Source organism: Mercenaria mercenaria, unplaced genomic scaffold, assembly GCF_021730395.1.
Source record: "Mercenaria mercenaria strain notata unplaced genomic scaffold, MADL_Memer_1 contig_1939, whole genome shotgun sequence".
NCBI classification, from domain to species: Eukaryota; Metazoa; Mollusca; class Bivalvia; order Venerida; family Veneridae; genus Mercenaria; species Mercenaria mercenaria.
In genome coordinates, this window is record NW_026459959.1 from 27,795 (window position 1) to 52,660 (window position 24,866).

Sequence of the window (24,866 nt, forward strand, 5' to 3'; positions counted from 1 at the left end):
ACGGCTAAAAGTCGTAAGACAATTAAGTCTCTATCTATAATTTGATGTTTTTTGATAATCTATTCAAAACCTGGACCAAACCATGACAAAAATTACAATCAAAACTGGTCATCAGGAATCAAAATCGGTTACTACTGGCACGTCAAATCATAAGACACTGCGAAGTTTTCAAAGTCAAATTGAAACCAGGTTGTCTGTGATCAAATTTTATGCCATTAGGTTGAATTAAACAAATAACTTGTTGACATTCAAAATATATAATTTCCATGTATAATGTTTAATCTTATGATGTCTTTAGTTAGTGAGAAATGCGGTTATCTTGGGTAAAAATAATAGGTCCGTGTGGCAGATCTAATATATTATTCTTAACCCGCTAGTTGCATGTGACACTTGAAGTCTGTAGCATCCTTGTATATAGCTTTTTCAGACTTCCGTTCGTCACCAATCATGTACTAAAGCAATCAGGAGAGTGGCTCATTGCCTTCATGACTCTTATCTTGTAATTGTATACAAACAAACATTAAACAGTATGGTATTGTTATTACTTCTTTCTTCAGGGGATACCGAAGGTGATACACATTTTAAGACAAAACTCGAGAAGGTTCGATTTATATTTTCCACCATTCCTTTCGTTGGACTTTTCCCAGTTTGTGGTTGGTTGATACGTATCTACCACTGTGGAAACTGTAAGTAAATAACTATTCGTCTGTTTGACCTTTCTTTTTTAAAACGGATAGGATGACATTTTGACACATTTCTCGCTGTTACTACAAATAATAGTTTAAAAAACTTGCTGAATTTAAAAACCAAACTGCAGTCCGTTACTATGTTACTGATTCTTCCGAGACCACTGTGGTCTATACTTGTATTTTATATATGTTTAAATAATTCGTCAGGGACACTATCAACGTCTTTCCTGTTATTAACCAGCGTGTTTAAAATGGTACACTGTTTCAAACTTGACCTAATTATGTGTCAGTTTCTTAAAGACACTATTCATCAAAATACTTATGTTTTCATTTTTTACTATAACAAAATCAACCATATTTTTTTTTACATTGAAATAATGTTGTGGAAAAAATGTATTTAAGGAAAAGGTCATTAAAGCAAGACATCAAATAATACTGCCACTAATTAGTAAAAATGCATTGTTATCTTGATGGCCAAGTGTATATGCAACCCTTGTATTTTCTTTTGCGTTAACTTTACAGTGTCGAATTGTACTACGATGATTACTAAACGTACTTGGTAAATCTATTGTATCAAATACCAGTTGTATCATAATACATGTATTGAATATAAAGTAACGTACAGTGGTGTATAGAGCTGCTAATGGCACTGAAATTTAATGATTAGATGCAAGTTTTACTCTGACATATATCTATTTTTATACATTTACGTTCTAGTTTTACATTCTCATAAGGTAAATGGTTTAGTTAAAAAATTAATAAACCTTCTGAGACTATACGCTAGGGCTTCTAAAAATGAGATTCTTCATAGCGAAACAATTCGCTAAAATTATTCTGAACGACTTCGACAGAAAAGTAGCTAAAACACTTGATTAGAACCTACATCTATATTATACCATTACATGTAAAAACCGTTATGGTTCTATAAGCTTAGCCACGTTTCCGAAAAGTTATAAGTTCCTAAATTATATTTAGATAAGTAAATTGTCAGCCAAATATTTGATAATAACGTATTAGATCTAATTTACCTTTGAAAATAGAGAGTTTGAGATTTCAACCTTCGCCTCCACATTCAACGTCTGTCATATATATTTTGGGTAAAACGTCACCGATATGCGTGTATTTTATCTATATCAGACGTTGCTACTAAAGTTTTCCGTGTAATATCAAGTAGGCCTAAGACTTCTCTTTATTACTATCTGAAATAAAAAGCTTAATTTCAGGATTTCTGCTTATTAAGTTATTCGATTATCCATATGTATAATTAGACTAAATTTGATGCGAAACACTATCAACAAGTATGAGAATAATGAAGTTTTGTATGGCTAGTGATTTTAACTAAATGCATTGAATTATACCTGGAAGTATGAATTCATCAATTGATTTTGAGAAACTTTGAGATTTTGTTCAAACTTTAACTTCTACGGCATATTTGTGTCCCCAGTTGGTATCGATTATACTAGATGGGCCTTTTTGTCGTATGAAGGGAAGTTTTGAACGTCCGGAGATGTGATACCACGAAAGTCAAAACTTACAGTCTTTTTGCATCTACTCTGTCCGCATCACTCTGCATCAAAGACTGAATACTGGATGGAGGCACATGACATGACAGTCATTTTACTTGAAAAATAAATAATAACGCGCGATTATCATTTGGTGGAACATTTCATTTTCACTTTCAAATAAAATCAATCCGTTTCTGTCTGACACTTAATACGACAATTGTGTTTTAATTATAAATATAAAATGGTACTAGTAACTAAAGACAGAAAATTCTTCTGAAATATCAGACAATTTCAGATCTATGATATCAAATTGCGAGAAGTTTCCTCCTGTTAGCCGTATAGGATAACTCCATTCTTTACATGCACGGACCCAGAGCCTGGCAAAGCGGCATTGTGGGTCAATCCCCCCTTTGATTCTTACCTTTTACAAAGAAAATCGGTCTTAAAACCCGGTGTGACCCCAACCCTCCCTGAAATGGGTGACCCCCTCTTCAAAGTTGGTGTCCCTCTAACCAATTTCAAGAACACCATCAACAATAGAATACGTTGATATGAGTTTCAATTTTATTTCCTCTCATGTATAATTAACAATCGCGCATTGTATACTAACACCATTTCATATAAAACCTAAATGTTCGGAGCAATACCAACGAGTTTTTACATTTTCTCATTGTTTAGCATTTTTTATCGTAATCGCACTAATATCCATGCGATGATTATATTGACTGAAATGTTTTTTATTTAAATTCATTTTTAAAGCATCTTGTAAAAGTCCTGTCCTTTCGGACAATAGATATCAAAATGCACGGGAAAAAAACGACCATAATTACGGATAAATTGAATGGGCAGATTAAAAGAAGTAGATTAAAAGAAGTAAGGTTCATTCTAAAGTTTGAAATCTCAAGGAATTTTAATCGAACTTCAACTTTATACGTTAACTTCGCAAGAGACGTTGAAGGGGAAGGCAAAGGTTGAAATCTCAAACTCTCTAATAAGTCATATCGGACGCGTATTCAAGTTATCATAGAAGCACAGTAAGGTACTTATCTTGCTTTTGTTAAGAAAACAATTTATAGGAGAACCATTTTTATGATATTTAAACACAACAAAGACGTTACACGTCCATCGAATTATTTCACGATCTTGTGTGTATAAAATATGGTTGAAATAAAAAAAGTTTTATCATTAGCGTATATATCGAGCAAAAAACTAAGTTGAATTGACGTCAGCGTGAAGATTGGCAACACGTCCGTTTAAATAATTTAGGAGCGAGTAGACGCCAATGAAAAATATTGCGAGCCTTAAATTCTATTCAGAGTGTGCAAAATATGTATTAAAATATTCTGTTTATGATTATTACACTGAAATGATATGTCATATAATAGTAGCACAGTTATTGCAGAATTCTTTTCCGATGCCTTTTAGCGCCAAATCATGAATAAGTTTGAAAACATGTGCTCACTCGATGAAAGATAATTCGAAACAAATATCATCTTTTTCATTGGAGATATAAATTGTTATTGAGCCTACATTTCACGCTTATCCCTCAGAATGACAAATTAAATTAACGTTTATTTTAAAAGTGTTGCTTCGGTTCAAACTGCATAAATGTAAGTTTTTACAATGCGTACGATGCGTCAGTCACTGATACAATTCCCACCTCTTCTCAAATGTCCAAACACTTGTGAAAATATTGCATCCGGTGTAACTGGAAAAAAATCAATGCCATTTATGTTTCATTTCACATTATGGAATAGGAAATTTACTTCTTTTTATATTTTATTATATTTTTACCTACTCGATAATATATCATTCAGGTACCATACACGTAGAGCAGTTGACTACCGAGAAAAAGAAACATCAGTTGCTTTCAGTAAGCAAACCAAAACTAACAAATACCAAAACAGAGGAAACTGGAAAACAAAATTCAAAGAGAGATAAAAAAGAACGTAAAAAAGAATGGGACAAGATCCATCAGTTCGTTAGTCAGGCAATCGGTTCGAGTGAAAAAGACAATCAGGTATCGGCATCTGATGTCAAACCAATAGAAACAGATACAGAAGAACATTCTAGATCTTTGACGTCAGGTGAAAATTCTACTAAACGCAAGGCATTTATGAAAGGAAATAGTGAAGTCAAGATAAATAAACAAAAGAGCCAGAAGGAGAACAGTGAATTCACGAATTCGAGAACTAAGCAGCTATCACAAAATAACGAAAATATAATAAACAGTTCACAAGAACTTAATATTGAGCGTAAACAGAACGTGTCGGATAGTCAAAATCATATATCGTATTTTGAGGAAACGCCACAAGGGTAATTTCATTTCACTTAAATATGTTTCGATACTTGGTCATGAGCAAGAATTTGACATAACTAAAGCTGTAGAGAACTTTGTTGAACAATGTTATTGCAAGTCTTACTCTTGTTCAGCTCCCTTCAGTCAACATGCTCAGAATGAGCTTTTCTCGCCACCCCCGGTCTGTAGTCCGTCAACAACTGTTTCACTTTAAATCGTTTATAGTGTAGGAGAGGTTGGTTAAATTGACTTGTTTATATAGTAAAAGAAGGTAGAATATTTGATGTTTTGACAGGTAAAGCTAGCATGTGATAAAAAGAATATTACATTTGTGACTTTCCACATGGAATGTATTAAACTCGTTGAAAAAAATTGATAAAATGATCGGCAGAGCCTGGCATTTTATTATTTTATTCAACTCATTTAATAAATTCACTATGAAAAGAGACTCATGAAATATCCTCTATGTTCAAAACAATTCCCATCATACAAAATTGTTTTTGCCATAGCTAAAGAACGTAAGAGACTTGTCGAATCATAATACTTATTTACACATGTACAAATCCTGTCAGAAACCACAGGCTATTAGAATAATATAACAATTGCCCTTCGGTGATAATATTCAAAGTCTTAACATGTCTACCTGCTGGTATGTATAAACAGATGTCTCAAAGCATGTGCAGTTCGGCAAAAATTATGTTTCACGTTTCATGGTCTGTCATAAACCGATTTAATCAAACCGACCCTGCTATTATTTTGTTCGATTCCATTTTCTTCCCCTCTAAATAGTCTTCATAGATTTTATTTCAAATAATTTCATACAAATGACTCTTAGGTGGCCCTCTTCTAATTCTGTTGGATGACTATTCGCACAACACAACCATGATTGGGACTTTGTCCCTTTCCTCTATATATACATACTGTGAAAACATTAAAAGACTTTTAACAGAACCTGCTCGTCTCACTTCAATATGATTTATAAATGTTTGTTCGGTAACCATCTACCACAATTGTTCAAATTGTTATATTCATTTGTCAAGAAACATTGCCACGAGGGATGGGGGACGGGGACATGGTCACTTTTTCTTTTTATGTATATAGTGGAAACTTACATGTAAAAGAAAATGTCAGATACAAATAAATGATCATCATGATCATTTGGTAATCCTTTACTTAATTACTTAGGTTGTTCAATTTATTGATATTATCAAAACCTTTGCCACTTTTGGGCATAATAACTTCTCCCTGTACATATATATAGTCGAAACATTTAAACCTTCTTATCAGACCCTATTTGTCTGATTTCGAAACAATTCCATTCAAATGTAATTTTGGTGATTTTTTACCAAGTATTCAAAAGATTGCAAAATTTGAAAAGGTATGACGGCAAAATCTGAAAAAAAGAAGACATCATCTCACCTGCAGATACTTTCATGCAAATAATTTTTGAGTTCTTATGATACGTAAAAGCTTGGTACATGTAATCAGACTCGACAACAGCAACATCTCCTAACGACCTCTTTTCCTTAACCGTAGGGTAGGTTTTGAAGCAGTTCTTACAATTGTTCGTTAAGTGGCCGTATACTTTCCTTCTTTCGACCATACCATATAGCACAGCCGGCAGATCTGTAGATGAAAGAAACCGGCCTGATTTAGAATACCCGGTTATTCCGTATAATGTTCCAATGGTGACCCGCTATTAGAATATCTAGGTGGGTTTAATTTTACTGCATGGTCATGTGGAAAATTTTGAAAATTGTCTTCATTGTATTATTTAAGCCTCGGTAGCTTAGTGGTAGATCGCACGCTTCAAGTGCAGAGGTCGTGGATTCGAATCCTGCCCGCGTCATACCAAAGACGTGAAAAATGGTACAAGTAGCTTCCTCACTTTAAAATGATACTTAGACCTGTGAGCCCGATGACAGTATAATGTGAAAAGGTTGGATATCTGGTCACAGGTCTATGGTATGATATTCTAATGAGGCATCATAATAAACTTTGGCATTGCGCTCACTGCTACAGGTGGATACTGTCGTTTATATGACTGAAAAATTGTTGAAAAAGACTCTATTTAAGTATATGTTTGCTTGTTTTGTTGGGCTTAACGTCAGACGGACACAGTTCAGGTCATATGGCAACTTTCCAGTTTTAATGGTAAAGGACGACCGAAGGCGCACCACCGTGCAATATTTCATCACGGCACGGGCGGGCACCCGGTTAAATTTACCGACCTTCCGTAAGCCAGCTGGATGGTTTCCCTTCATGAGGAAGTCCACGTCTCGATGGGACTCAATCCAACATCTGTGAGGGGCAAGTAATTTGATGTCAGCGATCTTAGCGACTCGGTCACGGAACCCCCCTGCCCACTTTCAAAATGTATAGGAATGTTATTCAGCATGTTGTGTACTTGGGGTTTTGTGTTGGAAATAAAGACACAGTACGCGTAAAGGAGCAACTATCCAAAAGCTTTTAAGCATGTCAAAATGTACATTTTGAGTTTTGTTTGGGATTCTACCTAGAACAGACCTATGAACTTTGACTTAGATATGCATGCAACAGGTAGAGCTAACAGGTTGTGTAGCGATTGTCCCACATTGTTCGGAGTATACAAGAATATTATGTTGGATTTGAAGTTACGTACTTATGGTTTGGTTTAGTGTGGGATTTTACTCAGTGAGATCAGTCTCGTTGCCTCTTGCTGAGTCAAATATTCAGACAGGACTTAAACGTTTGTGTCGCACTTATCTCAAAACATGTATGGTATAAATTCATAAAACTGTACGAATGTCGTGCACATTAGGATGTTTTTTTCACAGTAAGAACAAACTTATTGTTTTTGAATTAAGTTTTAAATGTAAATTACATGTCTGTTTGGGGGCACCTCTGTCCATCCGTCTGTCCATTTGTCACGGTACATAGTGTCCTCATCAATCATAATGTCAAGGTTATGGGGACAAATATCTTATAAAACAAAAGCCATGTTTGGCTTGACCATCCCCAAACAAAGGAAATGTTTCGTGTAAAAGGTGGCCAAGAAGAGGAACTATTTTGAAATTATGACTGGTGTACAATCGTATTAGTTAGAGAAGAAAAGAGTGTTGTCGCGAATTTCTATTTTCAATATGTATGAAACAGTACAGCTTATAAACACTGCAGTTCCTTGTCAGTTCTTTACCACGCATATGAAGTAAAAAAAAATCCATTTCAAAATTTTCAAGTTTCTCAAGTTACCAAATGAAAGAAGAAACATGATACACTTCATTTCCTCATTTCCTCTCAATGGCCTCTGAAAGTTTCGCAAAATTCCTTCTATAGCTTTTGAGTTATGCTCCGGTAAAAACTTTATGAGATAATACAAAAAGGAATCATAGTAGACATTTGGTTTTTGTAAACGACATTTCTTCACAATGCCCTGCATCTTTGTTTGCAGTTTCAATACAAAGCCCTCGGCACTAAAAAGTTATCAATCGGACAAGTAAACTTAAAAAAAAAGATAAAACTAAGAAAAGCTTTTGTTCATGCACATTTCATTTTCTGTAAATGGCCAGAGTCCGTTTGATTATAAGATCAAGATTAGAAGCAATCAAAAGTGCAATTTTTGTCCTTTGCATACACGGGTGTTTCTTAAAGTTTTGTTACTGATACGATTTCATTCATAAGTACATGAATGTTAGTTTTCTTTGCTACATGTATGTAAAGAGGATTTCTACTACACAAAGTCTAAAAGGATTTGAAATATTGAGAGTCATATACAATTTCTACTTTCTTTGTTTCAACATGGCTAAGGCAGTGAAAAGTGAAATGCGGGTAAACATCCAGCAAACCAAATGTTAAAGACATACCTAGCAGCAAGGGGATTTCAGAAGGAACATTTCACATTATTCTGACAAAGCACTTAGGTCTTCCCTCATTTATTGACATATGATCAGAAGAAGGCTAAATTTCAATGATCCGGAAATCTGCTTAAGCACTCTAAAAATCGCGTCTGTAGAATAGTCTAACTAACCAAACTCACAGGTGATAAAATGCGGTGTGTATGTTTGAACCACAAAGACAAAAAGTAATGGAGGAGAATGAATATAGCAAAGTGTCAGAAAAGCGCAAAAATACAATTTTCTTTAATTCATTTGGCTCCGTTGTGCAGATCCTTTGTCAAATATGAAAATCTATTAGTTAGTCTAGCAGTTTCAACGAGAACACCGCGCCTGATTCCGTCAAGACGTTCTCTAAGAAAAAGCGGCAGATTACTGGTTTTAAGCCGAAAACGTAAAACTTTTACACTTACCTTATTCTCCAAATTTATGTATATGCGACTTTCTTCTATTTCCTCGCCTCAGGAATATTTTGTCAAAGCGTTCACATGACAATAAAAGTACACATAGAAGCTCAATCCAACAGTACTTAAAACAGATACCAAACCGCAGACTACCTTTGACGCTTTTAGACAATGAATTTTGCGTCTTTAAAGGTGCACTTCTGTTAAAGGGGAATACTTTGAGGGGTATGTAAAGGTTTTACTTCGGTACATTTTTTCGTTTTAATTTTTGGGGCCCCGTAATAGAACTTTTTGATACACCCTCTGGATTACCCTTTTTTAGCTGCTATGTTTACTGTGCCCTGTGCTTTCGGGAAACCTATCCTTCTCTTTTGCTTTTTTTTTAATTGAAATATGTAATGATATATATTAGATTTTTTGTACACTGTAAAAACTAATCTACGGTGATTACGAAAGTTCAGTCACGAGAGGTCAGAAAGTGCATATATGATGCCTTTACTTGTCTGGGCCGTTATTATTGTTACTCTGTTCCCAAATTTAACCTTTTTTATTAACCTTTAACCTGATGAAGTTTTAAAATGGACTGGCCAATCATTCAATTTTACCAGTACTACTTACCATATTTGATATGAATTAAGACTCTGCCTAGCATCGGGATTTATCTTTTATATATCCACTTACAAAGAAATATTCAACACTCAAAAGAAAGTGAAACTCCGCTCTGACAGTGAAGTTTACATTTAGTGTCATCAATCCTCTTACAGCGAATATCATACTTTGCAAAATTTACTGGAAGCCGTCACGATGACTTCATTCGCCGCGTTCTCGCACTTGCTTTAGGACTTTTTTGTTTGTTTGCACTCAACGCAGAAACTTGTCAGTCTTTACACTTCCTTACTGTTTTAAAAGTGTTTTTTTTTTCAGTTGCATGTACAGTTTTCATTACGAAAAAGAAGTAAAAGCATCACGTTGGCACGGTTTACGAATTTCTGTGACTGTATGATATTGTGTGATGCTTAAATATCATCTATCTGTCCTTAAAGACACAACCACATGTGTCTGGTTTTTATTGTTTATTTTCTTATTTTCAGATTACATTTTAGCTCGTGAGAAGTATTTATTACAAAATTGGTTTGTGGCGCATTGTCCTCATATGCATTGACTTATTTTGATAGTTTGTGGCATTAATTTGTTTATATTGTTAAAATGATATTCACACTTTTCATTATCAAGCATAATAAATATAACTCTACATCTTTAAAACATTTGAAACAAAACTTATGATTTTTCATGGAACTATATCTGGCAACATAATTGCTTTTCCGCATATTTAGTTTTCCTGTGCATATTGCCAGGACGTCCATGCACTGTCAGTCCGGCTGGTCAGCGATTTTTTATCAGATTGTGGCATGATATTAATCAAATATTTTTGTATTATCAGGATGATGGATGTAACGGAAACGACGACTGAGTCTGAGAACAAGCCAGGCAGCAAAGATGATGTCAAATTTGAGAAAAAGAAATCAAGAAATTCAGAAGATGAAAGCAAGAATCCCGAAAACACCAATATGGTCAGCGCAGAAGCACACACTGGGTAATATTTCCATATAATTTGCATTTAGCAGAAGTGGATTACATATATAATTTCTTTAACGAAACATGTGCAATTATAGGTAATATATATTTGTTATCAAAATGAAACTGAGCCCTAAAATCATTCTGACTGACTACATTTTACTTCACTCACAAGTAGTCGTTTTATCACACTCAAAGTTACACCTACATCAACGTTTCAACAATATCTTACAACAAGGCATCATTCTCGCTCGTTTGCATTTACCGTCCTTTTAATTCTAAACATATTTTGATGACGAATAGATCTTACTTATAAGTTCTTTAATAATAAAAACACAAAAGTGATGCAGCAGAAAACTAAATTTATATTCCCGTAAATAACGTAATGTCTTCGACATAAATATATATTAACACTTCTGTCGGAGAATTAATTGTTTAATTGGTTGTAATGTTACATGTATACAATGATTTGTCCTATGGGGACTTTCTAGCTTTTCTTGGTGACAGAAAATCCCAAATGCCTCTTCGAGCATTATTTCCAGTATAGACGTGAATCTGGTCTTCCCTCATTTATTGACATATGATTAGATGAAGACTAAATTTCTATGATACAGAAATCTGCTTAAACAATTTAAAAGTTGCGACGGTAAACCACTGTCTAACCAACGAGAGATGAAACGTTGGTATTTATGTTTGAACCATAAAGTCGACCTGACAACAAGCAATGGGGGAGAAAATATGAAAACACCTGGATAAAGCAAAGCGTTAGAAAAACGCCAAAAATTTTGTATACAATTTTCATCAATGTTTATGGCCCAGTTGTGCAGATTCTTTGTTAAAAACGAAAATCTATTACAAGCAGTCTCTACGAGAACACCGCATTTGACTCCGTCAAGACATTCTATAACAAAATGCGCCCAATTACTGGTTTTATGGCATTTTCCTACTTTATGACAATTCTACAGTCCTTAAAATTAGTGTCGTCATTAACTTTCTTCAACCCAAAAGGTAGAATACTTTTACACCAACATGTACAATATTCTCCGGAGTTATGTTCATGCGACTTTTTCTATTTCCTCGCCTCACGAAGAATATTTTGTCAGGGCGACGACACGACAATAAAAGTGCACATAGAAGCTCAATCCGCAAGTACTTTAAACAGATACCAAAGGCAGACTACTTTTTACGCTTTTAGACAATAGATATCTCGTATTCAAAGGTATATTTCTGTTAAAGGGGAATACTTGGAGGTGTTTGTATAGATGTTTTATGTATTTTCTCGTTTTAATTTTTGAGGCCCTGTAATAGAACTTTTTGAAGCACTTTTGATTATACTTCTTAGCCATGTTTGCTGTGTTCTGTGCTTTCGGGAAGGAATTCTATCCTTCCCTTTTATTTTTTTAATTTAAAATAGATAGTGATATATATTATAACATTTTTGTAAACTGTAAAATAATGTACGGTTATTCCTCAATATCAGCGTCATGAGAGGTCAGAAAGTGCACATATGATACCCTTTCTTGTCTGGTCCATTTTCATTGTTGTTTTGTTCCCAAATATTCAATACATTTCAATAAATAATGTCTTGTGTGATGCTTAAATATCATCTATTTGTCCTGAAAGGCACATCAAGATGTGTCAGATTGTTATTGCTTATTTTAGTATTTTTAGATTACATTTTAGTTTATTAGAAGTATTTATTACAAAATCGGTGTGTGGCTCACTGTCCTCAAATGCAATGCCAGGGCCATTACGGGTTGTTGAAAAATGAGCGAATGAGTCATTTTCTTTTACACAATTTTTCCATGGATATTGACACATAGACAACGAAGTGTTTTGATTCAGCCGAAATTATTTTGGATAGTTTTTGGACTTTTGGTGTATCATTTTTAAATTTTGGATAATTTTTACTAATTGTCAATATTTCATTATCAAGCAGAATAAAAGGAACTCTATATCTTTAAAACATTTGAAACAAAACTTCTGACTATCATGGAACTATTACTTGCATCATAATTACTGCTGTGGATCAATACTTTATCCTGTGCATATTGCCAGGACGTACATGCACTATTAGTTCGACTGGGCGGCGTTTTTTTTTTTTTTCAGATTGAGGCAAGCATGATATTAATCAGATATTTTTGTTTTATCAGGAAGATGGCTGTAACGGAAACGAAAATTGCGTCTGAAAACAAGCCAGGCAGAAAAGATAATGTCAAACGTGGGAAAAAGAAATCAAGAAAATCAGAAGATGAAAATAAGAATTCAGAAAACACCAATATGGTCAGCGAAGAAGCACACACTGGGTAATATTTCCATATATTTTGCATTTAGCAGAAGTTGTACATTTAAAATATTCGTTATATAACATTAAAAGTTATACCTGCATCAACGTTTCAACAATATCTTACAACAAGGCATCATTCTCTCTCGTTTGCATTTACCGTCCTTTTAATTCTAAACATATTTTGATGACGAATAGAAATTACCTGTAAGTTCTTCAGGAGTAATACTGTACTGTTGACGTTGACGCAGCGACGTTACTATCATCAACAGTACAGTATTGCCCCTGAAGATCCCGTAAACTGGTGAAACAAGCCGACTTACAGTATCTAACACTACTTAATGGAATTAGAATTATCAAATAATTATTATGTAAAACATTAAAGGCATCTTCAAATCTATTTAACGAAACCTGTACAATAATAGGTAATATATATTTGTTATCAAACAAGACATTGGCATCTACATCAACGTTTCAACAATATTTTACAACAAGGCAATATTCTCGCTTGTTAGCATTTACCGTCCTTTTATTTCAATTCTAAACATATGTTGATACAAAAATAGAAATTACCTCTTATTTTTTATGAAATAGACAGACACAAAAATGATGGAATAGAAAACTAAAATTAAATTCGCGTAAATACGTGTAAATTAATGCCTTCTACATAATACAGTAGCTTGATCTGAGATGCAGTATTCGGCTCGAGTGGAGTTTGCCAGATCGGATCTCACGAGGCGCGATAGCGCCGAGTGTGATCCGACCTTGCAAAATCCACTCGAGCCGAATACAAAGTCCCAGATCTAGCTACTGTAATAATGACCCTTTTATTATATACCTTTACCATTTTGATTCTTTGTTCTTCAAAGTTTATCGATATTAAATGGAACTTAGTGAAGTTTTTATGTGCGCTATTTATAGAAATGTGTCGGGTCATGCATATTAATGAAAATAGTCCGGCAGCATACAATACGGAAGGTACAATACGGAATTTAAAAGGTACAATACGGAATTTGTGTCTGTCTGTTCATATTAAATTGTGAAATACAGCCGATTTTTTACAGACTTTATATAGGTATATAATAAAAATAGATATTAACACTACTGTCGCAGAATCTAGTTTTTCTTGGTGACAGAAGATCTGCAAGCAATATTTCCGGTATAGGCGTGAATATAGGTACACATTCCAACCTTCCTCAAGCCAGTTGGTTGGCTTCCTCACATGAAAGAATTCTGCTCCTGAAGCGGGATTGTTTTACACACAGGAGTGGTAGGCGAGTGATTCGAAGTAAACGACCTTAGCCACCCAGACATGGAAGCCCCGAATGGATGAATTAATCCACTGTGCGCACGGTATAAGTATTAAGTACACCATTAATGTACAGAATCCGTTAAACTCAAAAGACTTTAAAAATATAACAGATTTTTGTCCCGAACATAACTTAATTTTCCTAAGTTAGGTTGAATGTACTAAGTGTTTAATTTGGCATAACAATATATTGCGACATTGTTGTGTGCAATGAACATAAGGTAAGGCGTTTTCTTCAAGATCTGCGTCGTGAGGTGTAGGAAATTAAAAAGTACCGCACATTCGTACCTGGTCACATCTTTGTTGTCCCGAATTTAATCTTCTTACTACAAGACTTAGTATAGATCACAATATCGCCGTGTGCAATGCATAGAATTATTTTTTCCTCTGTCCTTAAAGTTAATGTTAAAAGTGTAATATTCCTATTACAGACTTTCAGGTTATATTTAAATCTATATAAGCAAACTTGGAAAACGGTGTAGGTATATATTTTTTGTCATTAGCATTACTGTGCGATATTTAACTTTTATTTTTCTGTCCTTAAAGGCAGGGTCACATGAGTCAGATTTTATTACCTTTTTTTTCAAATCATATTTTATTTTTGAGAAATATTTATTTCAATTATTGGTGTGTGGCATCTGGACTCTATATGCAATGTCATGGTCATTATTGGTTGTTGAAATATCGCTACGGGCCAATTTGTTTAACAATCAAACTGAAATATCGGGCAATAAGACAACAAAATAATCTTAATGATCTTGTCCAGCTGAGTATTAATACTGCGTCTCGCGCCCCCATTCCTTCCTGTCTTTTGAATTATGACCATCAACACTTTTTTCTGCTTCTGTAGACACTGTTCACAATGTAATAATGAAATAGGAAAAGGTTCGCTTGCTTACTTTCTTAGAAACACCATGTCATGTAAAAATTTATAATAATTCACTTATGTCTGTATACTCACATGTTGAATATGTAGCTTGGATTAATAAAGTCATGTTCTGTTTTGTTCTGTTCTGTTATACTCGTGTTAGAATAATCAAGTAAGACATTTAGTAATATTCGTTTATACACACGTTCACACAGATGTGCACGTTTTATCCACAGACACTTGGGGTTCGGACCCCCATCCACCCCGCTCTCCTCCGCCCCTGGTTAAGTCTAGCCAATATTTTTTAGCATTTTACCATGTATTGAGCATAGGCGAAGATTATAAAACGCATTTTGTAAAATTTCAGCGTGTTTTAAAAAATGTATTTTTTACCATCAATGCTCTCAATACCACAAGATTTGAAACATCGCACGAACAATTGGAACACTTTCTTGCGCTGGACCCTCGCTTTGTGTAGCGCATGTCATAAATCGAGTACCAAAATTATACGCTTCGATAAAAGTATCTGTCCAAGGTGCAAACAAACAGTTCCGCTATGTAAACAAACCTCGTGTAACACGTGCTGACGCGATAATCGGGTATAATGTAATCGTAACAGTATTAATATTGGTACCCGGCAACGATATGCGCAGTACAAAGCAGGGATCGATTCGCAAGGAAGTGTTCCATAAAAAATTAGATTGAATTATTTATAATATTTAATGATTTCCTGTCGGAATACAAATGACAGTTGTCAAGACCGGTGCCATTTGACAGAATGGTAACAGACACGTCGATTGATACCAGTGATTTATTGGTAGGGGTTAATTTAAAAGTTTAATTGGCTTATACTTTCCATAGTGTCCGTGCGATGTTTCAAATCTTGTGGATTTGAGAGCACTGATGGTAAAATACATTTTTAAAAAACACGCTGAAATGTTACAAAATGCGGCGGCGGAAAGCGGGGTGGATGGGCGTCCGAACCCCAAGTGTCTGTGGTTTTATCATTATTTGGTAGAATTACATGCAATAATATATGTAAATTTCATCGAAACTTATGCCTTTCCTAACGAAATAATTCCTGCGTAACGAGATCGTTTCTGCATATAATGTTACCTTGTGCATAATTTTAGGACATATATGCTCTCTTTTGTTTGAATTAAGCAGCGTCTGTTATCGTATTGAAACGTGTATATCATGTACATTGAATATTTTTGCATCATCAGGGACATAGATGTTACGACAACTGGGTCTGAAGACAAAATAGGCAGCAGTGATAATGACAATCCTTCTAATTCCTCGATGTCAGGTAACGCTTTACCTAGAAGAATGAATTCAGGAAAAGAAAACACTCAAAACAAGAATGGGTAAATTTTTTTATATAATTTGCAATTTTAATGTAAGCATTATATTCAAAAATGTATTTAGCGGAATGTGTTTCTTTCAAATAATCTATAATATAAGTGTGTTAAGTAAAGCCATATAGATATAAGGTATATATATTTTTAGTTCCACAATTCGGAAAATAGTGGTGCTATATTACTCGCCCCGGCTTCGGCGTCAGTTTCTGCGCCGGCGTCGGCGTGAGCTTTCTTGGTTAGAGTTTTTCGGCAACCTTTGTTTTTCTTTGTTACTATTGCATATATCTTACTGTAACTTCACATTAACATTGTTCATCGTGCAAACAAAGTAATTTCAGTGGCTAGGCTCATTATACGTAAGGTCAAGTCACCAAGGTGTTATACTTACGTAATTTTTAGGTTAAAGTTTTTCGGCAACCTTTGTTTTTCTGTCATATCTTTGTTACTATTGCTTATATCTTACTGTTACTTCATATAAACATTGTCCAACATACAATCAAAGTATTGCAGGGGCTGGGCCCATTATACCCAAGGTCAAGGTCACCAAGTTGTTATATTTGGAAATATTTTCATGTGATTTTTTTTTCGAAGGCTTCGTTTATAGACATATCGTTGGCACTTAAAAAGATAATGATTTGAAATTAAAAAAAATATCTCTTTAAAATCATCATCTGCATGTTTGGTTACAATCCCCATAACTCGAATGTATTTTGACAGAATTGTGCCCTTTCATACTTAATGTTTTTGGCAATCTTTTCTTTCTTGATTTAACTTTAGTACAATATAAGATATTGACATGAAACATAAAATGCATCTTTATCATCATCATCTGCATGTGTTGCATCTTCCTTTTAAAGTAGATGTCTCTTATTGAGACATAAAATTCATTTAACTGTCGAATCGCCGAATAGTGGTGCGCGCTGTCTTACGGACAGCTCTTGTTAATTATTGTTGCAACGAACCCCTTTGTAACGTTTAGGCTCACAATGGTTTAATTCGTTCTCAAATATCGTTTTATCATTTTGACCTTTACACCTTTAAATAAACGGCTTAATTATTGTAACAACAGAAATTTGCAAGAAGGCAATTAAAACTTCTTTTATCCATTTCTTTAAACTGTAAATTCTTTAAGAAAACCCGCCATACAGGATGCAAGAAAAATAAATAGATTTTCGGAAATAACTTATCATCTACGTAGATAAATATTTACGGCACGGCGGAAGAAATATTTATGTTTGGTTTAACGTCACATTGACCTAAGTATAGATCATATGGTGACTGTCCTGTTTTTCATTGTGGCGGAAGATCCTAGGTGCCCCTCAAAGCATTTTTTTAATGGGCCCGGTTCCTGAGTGTCTCAAATAATAAATTGCATAATCTGCTATCAGCAGCTTACAAAGATCTTGTTTTGCAAATGACCGATCTTTCCCAAGACAACTGGAAGTATTTTTCTCGCATGAAATAATTCTACACCCCAAGTGAGGTTTTGAACCCTCAGCGGTCAGACACAAGTGATTTGAAGTCAGCAACCTTAACCAATCGGCCACAGAGGCTCCTAATATGGTATGGGTGAATTCATCCACTATGATCGACGTTTTGTTATTCAACATAAGACTGTTGAGTACAGTGAACAGAATTATTTTCTCTTTATCAAATGTCAAAGCCAGGAGGGATCAAATATTTCTTAAAATATGGTATTTTTTTATTCAACGTAACTTGATTTCCCTCAGTTAATTCACTGTTATGTGCACAGCACATAATCTTTTGTGTTTTCTTCATGATCACCGTCAGATGGCGTCAGAAATTCAAAGGTACCGCTCTTTTTTGCCTTGGCAATGACTTTGTGATCCTTACCCAAAATTTAAACTTAGAACTTACAATAATTATCACATACTTCGTTTCTCAATATGTCTCAAACACTACTGGATGCACATACCATTAAACATGTTTTAAAACCTTGTAGAATATCCATTAAGATAGGAAAAAACGTTAATTAACCCCATTAATTATTGCATCACTTTATTTAACAGGTTTCACAACATTAATGGGTTACATGTTAAAATACCATTAAAACATCCATTTTTGACCATGACTCATGCCGTTAAAAATTTAGTTTGGTAGCTAAAAAAGTTAATGGCATTGAAAAAATAGTGAAATTCTGTACATTTTGAATTTAATAGGATTATCCATGGCCCTTAAATTTGATTTAATGCCCATTAAATGTTCAAGTTCTGTACGATTTCATTTAAGGGTAAACTTAATGGCCCTTAACAGCAATGTGATGCCCATTAAATCCTATATTCTGTAAAATGTGATTCTATATTTTCAGAAGCACAAACATTTTTTTTGTTGTGTTTTTGGCTTGCATCCGTCCCATTGAATGCTTATAATTCCAGTCCCATATTGTTCTAAAATGGACTTTAACCACAATAAATACATACTACGCACACATTGTCTATACAATATCATGATGTTATATTTAGTTGCATTAAAGTTATTTCCCCTTGATGCAGTTACGCCATTTTTTTTCAAATGTTTGCCAAATTGTGTTCCTACAAAAAATCGGATTTATTTCAATGAAAGTCGGATGAAAACATATTAATTTATTTGATAACGTCAATCTACATTATTTTGGTAAGGGTAAATACGTATTGATGCATGCCACTTTTTCTGTTTATTTGTTTTTTTTCCTGTCCAAATAATCAGCATTTGTATAAGAAAGTGGGTGGGGTAAGGAATTTACATTATAAAATGTGTTCAGACCAGCTTAGATTTTCATATTTTCAAATCCTTGAGTAGAAACTAAGGTTTATAGAGAAGTGAACAGTACACATGATTGTGAAGATTTACAGTCTGATTTAAATTCATTTGGGGCATGGGCAGATCAATGGCTTCTTCGTTTCAATGAATCAAAGAGTGTGGTACGCTTGATTGGTGGGAGAGCTACTTGCGATGCATTTTCAAACATTTGCTCTTAGCTGATGAAGTACATGCACCTGAGCACAAAGTACTGAAGGAGAGCTAAATTGTGATCGCCCATTGTGCGCTGACATTGTCATCAACATTTGTTTTTTGAATACACCTGATGCCTAATGTCTGTACCAACAAAACTTGGTCAGAATGTTTGTCAGTATAAAAATGTTTAATAGTTAAAACCACCCACTTGATCTATTAAGCCGGTACCTGTAAATCCTTCTCAGTACAGCACAATACAATACAATACAATATCCATTTATTTTCTCATTTCTTCATATGGACATATGACAGAATTAGGATACAATACGACAAATGTTTGTACGAGGCTGTTACATGTGTTAATATTACAAAATAAAGAGAGAAAAAAAAGAATCAAATATTCTTCTAGCATTTTACAAAACAGTACTTATTTATGGATACTATTACATGTTTAGTAATACGTAGTTTAAATCAATACGGCAAGTATCAATATGAAGTTAATTACTAGTGTCTTTAGATGCCTAATTCTGATAGCAAATTTTCATGGCCCTTAATTTGATATACCATTAAAATATTACGAACTCATTAAAATTGAAGCTGACATATTTAATGAGACCATTAATCAATTTTTAATAAATAACGACCATTAACAGAGTATTAAAAATAATGGCCTCATTAGTATTTACTAATTAATGTAGAATTAAGAGGTACATTTTAATGGCACATTAATTTCATGCCAATTAAATTTTTTCATGGAGTTTTAAGGAGCCAGTTAACTAATTTTAATGGTTTATTTTAAGCACCTTTTCATGGCCATCAAAGTCATTTTAACAAGGTATATTTTACCAGGGTTTTAATATACTTATTTCATGGCTATTTGATATATGGCATTAAAACTATGGTCATGAAAATTCCATTAAATAGTAAGAAGTAATTGCTGAATTTTAATGGTGACCTGTTAAAATTCTGTTAAAAATGTTTGAAAAAATAAGGCCAGTTTCATGACCCTGTTAATGGCATGTGCATCCAGTAGTGAAAGTCAGATCGCAAGTTTATATTGATTTCAAGGTTCTATTTCTGCATATTTAGAAATTTAAATAGAGAATATGGATTAGTAAATGGTTATTTGTTGACCAAATGCCTTAAAATTCGTTCACATTTATCCGTTTTATTATTTTGATAGTTACAATTACGTATACTGCTGTAATAACAGCACATTAGAACAAGACATCAACACAGCCAGTTTCCGTCTACCAGTTGTCTATATTAATTCTGACGGTTTAAGATTACCAGGATCTTTCTCTGTAACGAAACAAAAGTTAAGAAGTAGAAAACTTACTGTGCAGATACTTTTCTTGTAACCTCCATGTTTCCGAAGAAATATACAGCATATATACAATATATAACATACCAAAATGCAGAAGAAAGACTGAACAATATCATGGCACTACTTTGATAAAATTGTATGCATCAAGCTTTTGTTCTGATATCAAAATATATAAAACTCTATAGTTATCTTCAAGCAGATTAAACTCTCTCAAATATAGTTTAAATGATCCAAAATTTTACTTATGGTGTGGAAGTGCGATAAGCTACTGACGTTTGTAAGAATACTGTCCCTAAACTATCAGGAAAAAAAAGATTTTCACGGAAACCAGTTATTTTGGGGTATCAACATGCTTCCTTTAAAGGTCAATGAACATAATTACTTAAAAAAACTCACCAAGGGGTTAAATTCTGTTTAATTTGAGAAAAAGAATAAAATGTATGACATGAACAAAAGCATTAGGCCCAGCCTTCATCAAAGATTGAACTTCCTTACTCTTTTGCCAACAAACCTGAGTACTTCATTTTACAAATCCATCTAGTTAAACAGTTCATGGACTTAATCCTGTTATATCATCTGTTCCTTTTTGATCATGGAGTCGATTCAATATTTCTCAAAAAATAAAGATTCGTTTAAACCGTTGCAAGTGTAATTTTCAGCACTAATTATATGTTTATGGCAATTTCTATAGCAAATTATGAAAAATTCAGGCGTGTGCGGGATTATATTAAAAGTTAAATAAATATTGCTTCCGTGCTCAACTTTGCCTATTCAGCAGTCTTAGAAGTGACAACATACCAGTGAATGTTATGCAACGAGATTTAGAAAACGAAGAAAAATGTGTACCGAGTACGCGAGTAAATACAAAACGAAGTTCTAATATCTCGAAATTCACTTTCCACAACACTCCATAGAATATATATTAATTACGCTAACGAATGAAATATTACTTTAAAAATTGAAATTATACCATTTTTCTGGAAAGATACCAAGTCTTTTCATGTCTTATCTATCAAAAAGGAAACAGTTAGTCACAGTTGGTATCTAACAATTAGACACACTTACCGTCAAATCGGGCGTTCATCAAGAGTCCATTCTAATACCTTTTCTGGTTTTAATATATACCAATGACATATCAATGAGTCTTATTTGCTAATGAATCTTCACTGCATAAATCCGGTTATCAGTTAACTGAAATACATAACATTTTACAACAAAACCTAGACTACGTCAAAGAATAGTGTAACTATTCTAAACAACATGGCGTTACACCCAAAGAAAAAGAAATGAAAGTAAAGAAATGTAATGCTCTAAAAATAAAAATAATTGACACAGAGCTAGAAAATGTAACAGTGCAAACAATGTCAGGTATTTATCTAGATAATACACTAAATTGGCATGCCCAGATAGACAATGTGTGTGTAAAAGTTGCAGTTCTGAAAAATATCATTTTATATCTTAGCGTAGAAGCAAATTTGATTTCTATAATGCATATATCCTTCCCATTCTCGATTATTGTTGTGCTATTTGGGGAAAAGATACAAAGGTTATATAGATATTAAGTGCAAGTAATACAAAAAGAGTGGCCAAGATTATTCTTAACAGACCGATAAGGGTACTTACATTAGAACTGTTTTAATGATCTAAAATGGCTGAAATTTAGACGCAGGGTAAAATATCACACAGCAGTGATAATTTACAAATCTATGCAGAACATGGTACATATCTACCTATCTACATGACTGAAATATTGCGCGTCTCAAAATATAAATTCCATAATCTACGCTCAACAACAAATCCGGACACTTTTGGTGGTTTTTTGACCATAACTTTGCATTCCGAAACCGCACGTGCATCACATTTCAAATGTATAATTTTAGGTTTTTTTATAAATCTCTATGCAAAACAACAAAATCGTATATTGCCGATTTCATCATAAAAAAGTCATCCGAAGTGGGCCAGTAAAGGCTGTTAAAATCGACCTTCAGAGTGCTTAAATATTCGGACACTATTTCGGTATGAAATGCAACGAATCAGTGCTCCAAAAAATAAAAATGATACGACTTTGTTTGAAACAAAGCAATCAGATTCAGTCCTGTAAATTTTGTATACAGACATCTCCATCCGATTGAAGTTTCCTGTTAATCACGTGATCATGTGGACTAGTTTCTAATTTAATGTATATCTGCCAAATATAACAATAATATAATACGCAATAAAATCTATCTTAGCGGAAATTAATGTTTACACACATGCAGATTCTGTTGATGTTGTTATACTCGTTGACGCAACTATGCACTATAAAGACGCCGCGCCGATTTTATCTTATGAATTGTTCCCTTGTCTGCAAAATGCTGGCATTTTCTTCTCTATTGAATTAATTATTATATAACAGAACCCGGTTAAATTTCTTATATAAATACTGAGGGAAGTACAGAAATGTAAAACATGTTTTACATCAGTTTTGATCAACTAAGAAAAAGAGTCGTCTGCAACAGGAATAATTGTTTTCTCATTAAATTAGTACCTCGTCGCACCTCAAATAACTGGCGTGCGCTGTATGACGTCATCCCCCGCAGAACACAATGTTTACTTTTAGCGGTGCGGATATTTGAAAGTAATTTTCTGGTCATCAAAGCGTTCGTCTGCGTCGATCATGTTCATTCCAGTAATAAATCACGACCATAAAGAGTTTTTTAATGGTGTCCGAATTATTAAGCACTGTCCGGATTTAGGCACTGGACCAGTAACACCTCGTACAAATTATTGTAAACATTCGTTCTCGTACTTTAGCGTTAAAATTTGGAATAAAATACCTGCACAATTAGGGAATCGAGTACATTACAAACATTCAAAAATAATTTCAAAAGACATTTGTACATGTTACAGTTCAGTGCTTAAAATAATTATATTCTTCCAGTTTTTACATATAATGATGTCAGTTGTTTTATTAGTATTTTTGCTCCTGTTTGTTTATTCTCTTTAATATTCTTATAAGTGTGCGAGTGTCTGTCAGATGGGTGAATGTGAAGCTTTTACTGGTATTTAATACGTTGATTATTTTTAGTATGATTTTGTGAAATTGTAAATGTTTGTATACTCGTGTATTTTGTTGTTGTTAACTGAAGGCCACACTGAAAATAAGTTTACGTTTTCAATTTCATGTTTTGTACACATTGTATGTCCTTCATTAAATAAAGAAAATTACAGTGTAATTAGTTAAATGTTAAATTTCCGCCCGTCCGTTGTCAACACTTGTGTTTGAACGACATCTCCTCCAAAACTACTGAATGGATTTTGATGAAACTTGGCGTGGATATTTCGTGGATGATCCTCTACCATAGTTGTTCAATCGGTTCCGCTTGGTTGCACATAGGGGCAGTCAGAGCTATAAACAGAAAAATCTTCAAAAGATATCTTCACCTAAACCGAAGGTCTAATTTTGAAATAATTTCACACAAATGATCCTTATGTCACCTTCTAACAGATTGTTCACATTACGCTCGTATACCAATTCGTCAAGAAACATGGTCGCCAGGGAGGGTGGTCGCTTTTCCCTTTATGTATGTAGTAGAAATTTAAAAAATCTTCTTGTGTAAAACCGATTTTAAAATATTTTACGCAAGTCTTCTTGTGTAGCCCGATTTTAAAATATTTTTACGCAAATGGTCCTTGTGTGACCTACCAAGCTTGTTCAAATTATTCCGATTCGTCAAAAACATGGCTGCCAGAGTGCGAGGTCACTTTTCCCTACATGTATATGGTAGAAACTTAGAAAAAATTAACCATAATTTTACAGAAATTGTCCTGGTGTAAATATTAAATATAATGTTCAAACTTTTCTGATTCGTCAAAAAAAACATGGCCGCCAGAGGGCTTTGTCACTTTTCATCGACAATTATTTCTTTAAACAATATCTCCTCCAAAATCACTGGATGGATTTTGATGAAACTTAATACAAATGCTCGCTGGGTAAATTTTTTCCACAATTGTTTAAATGGTTCCGGTTCTTGGAACATATGGGTCTTTTTAGATAAAAATAGGTTTTCAGCAATCAGACTTTCAAAAAAAAATATTCTCTAGAGCTTTGATATTTGGCGTGTGATATAAGCGTTTGACTCTACCATGGTTGTCCAAATTATTGCCCTAAGGTCATAAATGGTCACGTCCTTGTAAGTGACATGTACTAACTATTGGCTTATATATTATAAGGAATCTTCTCTGAATCAGTAATAGCTAGAGCCTTGATACTTGGCGTTTTATATCAGAGACGTACTGTCTACAGTAATTGTTTAAATTATTGCCACAGGTTCAAATATTGTGTGTGACACATATATAATATAGGCTAACATAGAAGAAATCTTACCCTGTACGTGTACCATTATGTTATACAAACACACATAAAGCCTTGAACACAG

The 24,866-nt window shown here is 33.9% G+C and overlaps 1 protein-coding gene across 1 annotated transcript in view; it reads left to right on the forward strand.

Moving 5' to 3' along the window:
- Nucleotides 1-24,866, forward strand: part of LOC128552011 (putative uncharacterized protein DDB_G0289963) — a gene marked incomplete at its 5' end in the record, with an annotated part of 51,634 nt that overhangs the window by 25,326 nt on the left and 1,442 nt on the right. Inside the window, 5 exons of the mRNA XM_053532997.1 lie at nucleotides 558-686; nucleotides 4,012-4,510; nucleotides 10,211-10,363; nucleotides 12,498-12,650; nucleotides 16,032-16,172. Coding sequence (XP_053388972.1) covers nucleotides 558-686; nucleotides 4,012-4,510; nucleotides 10,211-10,363; nucleotides 12,498-12,650; nucleotides 16,032-16,172 — 1,075 coding nt within the window. The remainder of the gene's footprint in view (nucleotides 1-557; nucleotides 687-4,011; nucleotides 4,511-10,210; nucleotides 10,364-12,497; nucleotides 12,651-16,031; nucleotides 16,173-24,866) is intronic.